This window comes from Diadema setosum, chromosome 6 (genome assembly GCF_964275005.1).
Source record: "Diadema setosum chromosome 6, eeDiaSeto1, whole genome shotgun sequence".
NCBI classification, from domain to species: domain Eukaryota; kingdom Metazoa; phylum Echinodermata; class Echinoidea; order Diadematoida; family Diadematidae; genus Diadema; species Diadema setosum.
Window position 1 is genome coordinate 6,051,800 of NC_092690.1, and position 9,096 is coordinate 6,060,895.

The 9,096-nt window shown below is 37.5% G+C and overlaps 1 protein-coding gene across 1 annotated transcript in view; it reads left to right on the top strand.

Moving 5' to 3' along the window:
- LOC140229920 (uncharacterized) overlaps nt 1–5,243 on the top strand; it is a 72,426-nt gene extending 67,183 nt beyond the window's left edge. Inside the window, exon 28 of the mRNA XM_072310120.1 lies at nt 4,047–5,243. Within this exon, the coding sequence (XP_072166221.1) occupies nt 4,047–5,127 (1,081 nt within the window). The 3' untranslated portion in view covers nt 5,128–5,243. The remainder of the gene's footprint in view (nt 1–4,046) is intronic.
- Nucleotides 5,244–9,096: the final 3,853 nt, after the last annotated feature.

Consider the following 9,096-nt stretch of genomic DNA (forward strand, 5'->3'; position numbering starts at 1 on the left):
TCAGGTCCATGTTGTCAGGAGGGCGGAGATCAGGGCACTCACTCAAGATGTGTTGAGCAGTCTGTTCTGGTGCACCGCACTGGCAGGCTGCTGACGGGCGTAGCCCCCACCGATGCATGGCTGCGTTGAAGAATAAGAGAATTCAATCAAAAGTAATTAATACCGTTGGCTTAGAATATCTGTCCACGAGTAGCAAACACAACCTCAAACTTCCAATTTTTATACATTTCTCAATAGCTTCTAGACAGCCATAGTGATTTGGAGCAACACTTACTCTACTAAAAGACCAAAAAGAAAGGGACTAGTTTGATTTACAGATTTTTTAACATAATTTTTTAATGTTTAATATAACCATAAAAAAAAAACACTAATGCAATCATATCAGGATTATAAGATCCATCAGTGAATATTAGACAGGCTCTAATTCTATATTACCAGGGCAATGCACTCGTGCTGCATAGACCAACTCGAACAGTTAGAAAAGTTTATAGGTAACCAGGTCATTACCATTGCAACACAGCATAAGCAGTACTGTATAGACTGACTTGAATAGTTACACGCTGTAGATCTACAGAAAACTTAACTGAGAAAATGAGTCAAGGTAACTTCATTTATTGATTACAGTTCCTTCAACAGATAATTGGTGACATACTTGTGAAATGGACCCCACCACTCTCTCTCTATCATCAGTACTAAATAATACGGCGGCTTACCTGTTACATCCCCACCATGTGGTGTTCAATATGGTGCTTTCTTGCACAATACAGGGCTAATACTGAGGAATATGGCCCCACCAAACGACACTTTAATATGCATGGTTGATACAGCAACAGGACCAGTTTCCACTGCATACAATGTAGCAATACACTTCATTTGGCATACTCATGAAGTAGGCCCCACCACTGCATGTCAGTACTAATACTACAGCGGCTCGCCTGTTTATACTTGTGAATTCAGCCCCACCGTGTGGCGTTCATCGGTACATAAGCACAGCGTTGGGGCTTTCTTCCATAGTATAATACTTGTGAATGCTGCCCCACCAAACGGTGTTTACGAGCAATTGATACAGAGGCGGGGCTGATTTCCACAGCATACTCCTCCCTTTCTCCCGTTTTTTTTTTTTCTTTGGTGTTCATGTTTTATTCTTGGAAAGACTCCCTAATGTCCCTCGACTAATTCAACAGCCAATTCAACTATAAGTACAACCCTAACCTAACCTTAAACCCTAACCCTAACCTAACCTTGCTTAATTGCTAAAAATGCACGAGTGCAAGCACACTGCTGTGGGGCCGATTTCACGATTTTACCCTTCATTCTATCCTTGGAAAGACTTCCTCATGACCCTTGATTATTCTTACCATAGGTATACAACCCTACGCTAAACTAACGGCATACTTGTTAAATAGGCCCCACCACTGCATGTCAGTATTGGTTCACAGCGGCTCGCATGTTTATACACACGCAGCCCTGTTGCTGTAAGTCCACCCTATGTTAGTAACGTTATTAGTAATTTACCTTGCTTGGCATTGCATCGCCGAAAAGTACCCTGTTTATACACACACAGCCCTGTTGCTGCAAGTCCACCCTATACGTTAGTAGTAGGCCTACTGGTAAATTTACCTTGCTTGGTATTGCATCGCCGAAAAGTACCGGTAAATTTACCCTGTTTACCTTACACACGCAGCCCTGTTGTTGTAAGTCCACCCTATATAATATCTGGTAGTAGCTACAAGTATAGGCCTAAGTAGTAAATTTACCTTGCTTGGTATTGCATCGTCGAGCAGAACCCGTAGATAAGAGGTTTAATTTACTAAAACTTATTATATAGTACTAACATTTAATAGAGCTCTAACGTTAGAGCTCTAACGTTACACTACAGCCTTGTACAGGTAAACATTTAGCTGGTAGCCAACACAAAATACATAGGCCTAATTTACATTGATGCACGACGACGAGCCCTGTTTGTGGTGCCAGTGCATGGTGGGGCCCATTTCACGATTTTCCCCAGCAGATTATTGATCCCAGTGAATGATTAATTATAAAATTTGTAATAAAACCCAAATTTGACATTCTACGTTGCTCATAGTTCAACTCAACATGTTCAAAGTAGGGTATGATGCCCATCTCGGTCCCAACACCAAGACGCACATATGGGACTGACTTAATCTGGGTGTCGTACAGATAAGTAAACTCACCTTTCACAGCTGTATTTCCACTGCTTAGCCTTGCATTTCTTCAACACTGCCTCATTTTTCCACTTTTCGTACCACTTTTTAGATCACCGGCAGTCTTTGGTCTTTCATCCATTATGAAACTGTCATGTACTTTCGACTGATGGCCATGGTTCTGTACAGCACTACAGACAACAGTGGTAGTGATCCATGACCGTGAAGAATTGCCATTGAACTATGTAGTGCAGTATCGCTGCATGTAATAGTACGTGTTGCATGTTCTCATTGGTCAGAGCACCCCTAGCTGGCGTGCTCTGACCAATCAGAGACCGGAATAGAGAAATTGGATATAGCGCCTTTTGGTTGAAAGCAAAAATGGATTTAGCGCCTTTTGGTTGAAAGCGTGAATTTCATGCTTGATTTTTTCATATTTCCTCAAACAATTTTGATTAAATTTTTAGTGCCTTATGTGCACATGACAAAGATCTGTTCAAATCATGCGAAAGATGGAGTTCGATAAAAATTGGATTTAGCGCCTTTTGGAAGCAAGCTCTTCATATATATATATATATATATATATATATATATATGTGTGTGTATATGTGTGAGTGTGTGTGTGCGCGCGTGTGAGTAGGTGTGTGGGTGCATGAGTGCGTATGTACGTGTGTGTGTGTGTGTTTTGTTGTTCTTGATCATATTTAGTATCAAGTTATGTATTATCATTTTTGAAATCACAATAGAATGAGAGTAAGTTATCCTATCGAACTCTAAGATTATCGAATCGAAAGAAATAATGATTTCAAGACAAGACAAAGCGATATAATTATCATTATTACTCGTTCACATTTACTTTGTCCTGTGTTCCTTTACAGACGAAAAGTATCGTGCGGCATGTTCTCAAATTTGTGTTGAGCCGTATAGAGTACAAAGTGTGATGACACAGTCATTCATCGCTATGGAAACTTGTTCTAAACAACCTCACCTGGCCCGAATATTTCTGAACATTATTGTTGCTAACCACGCTCGCAATGGTGACCCAAGCTATAACACAACTCATGACATCATCACTTCAATGCTCTATAAGGATTGTTTGATCTTGCAAGTTCCTCTCAAATTCTCTTGATGAAATTGAATACACAAGTCGTCAAGCATTAATAAAGTCTCAAAAGACATGAATACACTTCCTTCATATTAGGTTCTATTTTCTCGCAGTGTCACTTGAAACATCATAACATACATTTTTTGCACTTATATTTTCTATACATTTATTATATATTGTATAATCATATATCTAAACAAACAATATGTAATGATATTGCATGTATGTATAAATATACCCATGAACATACATGAATAAGTTTGCCTGTTTGTACGTTTTTCTAAGTGTGTGAAAATGTCATTATATTCATGTGGTCATGATCCCTACGTGGTTTGTCGCATTCATACTGCTCAACGCTTTGTTTCATCATTCATAACGTGGTTTAAGTCAGGACATAAATAACGCTTTACGCATGATGTTTCCACAAGATCAGCTTTACTTTTCATTAATAAAACCAAGCCAAATAATGTGATATGAAAATAGTTCACATACGTGCGTTAACATAGAAAATATAAATCTAACGAAAAAGAGAAATAGGTTACACACTCAGTGGCATTCCAATTAAATTTATACATTATGCATTACTGGAAAGATAACGATCTAACACTGAAAGCGTGGTACAGTTAGCAGAGGCATAATGTTTGCAGCATTGTACTGTACGTTGTTAATAGACAGAAGAGTGAATGCTCGCAGTGATACTACCGCCAGTGCATACTTTTTCATGATTCCCTTCATGTTTATGCTATCTCTCTTCCAATTCTCTAACAACTATATAGATCCACATCTGATACACGCCTCTGCTGCCTACTCCAGGATCGTATGAACACCACCTGTACGTCAACCGTTCCATCGAACCCACTAGACACCTGTGGTAGTCTCTTTCCAAGTGGTGTATTGAGAGTGTTTGGCTGGTTGATGGGGTTAAGCGCCCTAATCGGCAACTGCGGGGTGCTATACTATCGTCTTTATCACGAACAAGACAGCAGGGCCCAAAATCAACTAATAGCAAACCTCGCTGTGGCAGATTGTGTAATGGCTGTGTACATGATAGTGATAACGTCGGCAGACCTTCATTTTGGGTCAAACTACTTTTTGGCTGCTCCACTCTGGCGGGATTCGGTAGTGTGCAAGTTTGCAGGCTCTCTGGCATTCCTTTCGAGTGAAGCATCCGTAATCAGTCTCTCCCTCATCACACTTGATAGATTCACGTGCATTGTCTTTCCGTTTGGCCGTTGGAGAATCACCCATCGCATGTGTAGAATCATTCTCAGCGTCACTTGGATCATCGTGTTGGTTATTTCTATCCCCTCGATGATAGATAGCTCAAAGATTCCTGATTTCTACGGGCAATCTGATGTGTGCATCGGGCTTCCCCTGCACTTGACGTCTGGTGAAACTGGTGTCTTAGTTACAACGAAGGAATCGGAATGGAGTAGGGATTACACTGTCACTTTCTTGCCTCTAGACAACGCAAAACGTCCTCCTTGGCTTTACTCAATCGTTGTGTTTATCGGCATTAACCTTTTTTCTTTCATCTTCATTGCAATTTGCTATATTATCATGTTCATTAAAGTGAGGCGGTCAAGCAAAGCGACCAAAAACACCGCCTCTCGGTCACGTGAGATCAAAGTGGCTCGTAGAATGGCGATTCTGATCGGAACTGATTTTGCCTGCTGGATGCCCATCATTTTAATGGGTATCTTAAGCCAGACAAACACAGTCGACATACCAACAACTCTCTATGCCTGGAGTGTTATCTTTATTCTTCCTATCAACTCCTCCCTGAATCCGATGCTTTACACGTTTATGTATTACCTTGACAAAGGCAAAAAACCTCCCCAAAACAGGAGGGCATGAATCTTTGTTTGACCCTGACAGGTTTGCAGAAAACGTACGCATCATAGACTATGATGGTGACATTACATGATTCGAAATATTGACAAATAATAACCTGCGTAGAATCGTTCTGTAGAGCCGGAGATCTGTGTAGTCTCATAAACGAAGTACTGATGGGAGACGGGTTGTGACTTATTTTACAAAAGCACTGTTTAATAGGACAGGTTTAAGCGGACGTCATTTCAAAACTTACTTTTCACCATATATCGCACCAGCAAAAAGAATAATTCATACAACTGTATATATATATATATATATATATATATATATACAAATATATGTACCTTTCCTTGCTCACAGAGATATTATGATGACGGGCTGATTCGTTGAGTGCACTGAAATGCTTAGCTTGTAGTTTAATGTGAATTAATATAGATAATATAATATAACAAAAGAAACAGCGTAGGCAACGAATATTCCCCGCTTTTCCAAATATTTGTTATTAAACTTTATTAGGATTATTAGTAGGCCAGCCAAGACGATTTTTTTTACTTTGGACGGCAAAATTTGTTAATGCTAAGTTTCCCAGCTGAAAGTCTTGCAAAAATACTAAATTTTAGCGTACGGCCGGATGTCAAGCGCGTTTTTGCCAAAAAATGTCTTTTTTAGCCCAAAATTTGAAAGAATGTCAAAAATCACGATTTTTATTTTTTTATCGAAATAAGTAATGGTTGATAAGTACCTTTCAAACTAGAAATGTGTTATCTTCCATTTCAAGTTTAGAACCTGACTAATATACATTTGAATGTAGAATATTACACGCACATATATGGCGCAATGAAATATAAACCGTGATTTACTCAAAATTGTACTTTGTAAAATCTACCAATACTTCAAAGTTTTTTTACACTACCTAAATCAATCTATTCAAAAGTTTTTATTTTTTCGAAATATAATATATGTTCTGATATGTTATGCAGCAAAGAAATTATAAGATAAGGCGAAAGATAACTCGTTTTATGTTATCCTAAATGGGACGATGTATTTTTACTGGACGCGCATTTTGAATGAAAAATCGAATGTATAGCGTAGGCCCATATATATTGTGTATGGTATAGTGCGTGTAAGTATATTATCTTACATAATCGGCGACGTCAATGGACAGGTTGGATAGCTGACTGCAAAAACCCTTTGTGGCACCTTGATATGACTGAAATGTGCTTCTTTGCACACACACACACAAAAAAAAAAATACAAAGAGGGGTGGTCATTAGTGTTGTTACCATGGCAACTGATCATTATTAGGTCACTCCCTGAAAATTTCAAATATTCATGATTGTAAAACGTACAAGTGTTGAAACATTTTTTTTTTTGTGTGTGTGTGTGTGTGTGTGTGTGTGAAAAATGTATCAATCTAACTAATCTATGTTTAACAATGAAACCTAAGAGTTATATATGAATTGTTTACTATGTTTGGAAATGGTTGTCATGGAAACCGTGATAACAAATCACGTTTTACTGAGAAAAATTACGATACCAAATCTCCCATCCTGCATACTCACCCCTTCCCCCGAGAATGCTTTGGAATTCATGGTTATCAATACAATGCTATATAGTTTGCATTCTCAGGCCCTGAAACGCAGCCCTGCAAGGGATAGGCACGAAATCACTTTTACTTTTGTAATGTTCTAAGGCGAGGTGTTTGCATTTTATTTTGATCTATCCTCCCGAAGACTTACTAAATGTTTCTTTTATGATGGTTGATTGTTTACATGAACGTTGTTTGGAACGCACACTTATTCGGCGACATAAGAATATTATATATGTACCCCAGATACTTGTGTGAAAAAGTAAGGCAAATATCACCCTCAAAAAAGAAAACAAGAAGTAAAAAGGAACTAGAATTGAAATGCGTACAATGCAATAACAGCCTCATTTCCCCTTCCCATCATTAAGTCGGTTAAATTATCTAGTCTATAGTACAGATTATATTTATCCTTAGCCAAGTTCTATGTCCTTGGAGCAGACATGTAACAAATTGTTTGTTTGTAATTCGATTTTTTTTGTTCTATAATATCACATCTTTGTGAAAAAAAAATCATTTCAGTTATCACCAACACTCTATATTCCCAGTCAACCAACAAAACGTACTACACAATGTGCACACCACGCCCGCAACCACCGTCTCGAACAGCGTTCACGGACTATATCAACACACAATGAAATACAGTAAACAGTAAACGGGACAATTTCTCTTTTTTTAAATAATGATTTGCCATTAGCGTACATTTACTAGAATAGCAGCACTTGACATCAATGTTGCTGGTTACCAAAATTCTGATAGAAATACCATACACAGTAAGAACATGCTTGAATCCTGCAAAATATAAATAAGAACCTCAGTCTCGATTTGTGGACATCTAAAAACAAAAACAAAAATTCCATCTGAAAGCAATCTTCTTCATGATTAAAAGCATTAAAAAAGAATGAGTCCTCAGTGAAAATTTTTATCATGAACAAATCTCTGTGACATACATCCAAAAACTTTGAAAATCAACAATACAAATTGCGCTGACTACATTAACTGCATTGATAAACTCATTTTTTTAATGTGACATATACTATGTGTCCACCATCACAAACGTTACACCAGTAAGAAAAGCAAAATTTTCTCTTTAGGCAATATTTCAATATCTCTATCTTTTTCACAGTTTGTGGTTACATATCCTAGCTAATTATGACTGTACGCTGTTGCATTGAACTTTCGTCACTGTACAACTAAATTAGAATGGTGACTGCCAAATTTTTAAGATTCTGCTTTTAGTCTGATATCATTTTTGTTTTCCGCAGACCAGTGTGATAAGATATCTGTACTGAGTATTTGTCTCTCAGTGAAGAAAAAAAAAAAAGAAAGAAATCACCTCTCCAAAATACGTGGGTAATGCTACCCTCTAATACTTTCCCTTGTACCAGAATACATTGCTGGGGCCCTGAATAGCTAACATATATTACAGTATTACCAACATCATGACAATTACGGCACATGTGAAAAAAAAAAAACCTGGCAAAACATACATCTTGACCAGATCATATTCTTTTTCACTACTTCTTGTACTTGGTGTTTGGATTGGAACCTTTTACTTATGTCTTTCATATCTTAAACTAGAAAAAAAACATGCTCTGTGCTATTTCCCTTCAGATTCACGAACAATTCCTTTGTGAAGTTTTCTCTTTTTAAGCACTTCAACATGCAGTTTTCTTTTTCTTTTCTGACCAACATGTCATATATTTTCCTCCATCTGATGAAGAAAGGCAAAGTTCACTTCCCTTTTGTTGACTCCCCCCATAAAACCAAAAACAATAGACATTCCAATCTGACAGGATTAAAATGTTGGCGTTTGGGCTTCAAAGGAAATAAGAGGATCAATTTCCATGAACTACTAGTATGCGGCTTGTAACTGTGAGTCTCAAAGGCATGGTATAGTTTTGGTTGAGATGGAGATTCAGACTTTAACTTTTTGCAAGCAAATTCAAAACAACTTATGAAATATGAAAGAGCATCAAATTCTTAGAGTAATCTGAAGTTTGTTTGATTAAAGTTGTTGGTTTTGAAATGGCCGAGAAATTTTTAAGAAAGTGACACAGAATGATAATTAAAAGTGGGTGCCACCTTTTATCAGGACCTCTTTGTTTTTGTACATCTCAGCCTTTTCAAAACCAATTTTTAACAAATAAATTTGGAATTCCTCTTGGTATTGTTTACTCTTTAATATTTCATAACAGGGTTCTCATTATTTCACAAAATCTCCATCTCAGCCCCCATCTCAACCAAAAGTAGACCATCCCTCATCCCTTTAATGCTGCAATCAAAATTGGAAGTAGATCTGTATCAAATCATGTTGTAAATTCTGTTTGCCAAGTACTGTTCAGCACATTTTGATATCAGACCTTGTTTGACTTCATCACTAAGAAAAAAAAAGAACAAAAAAG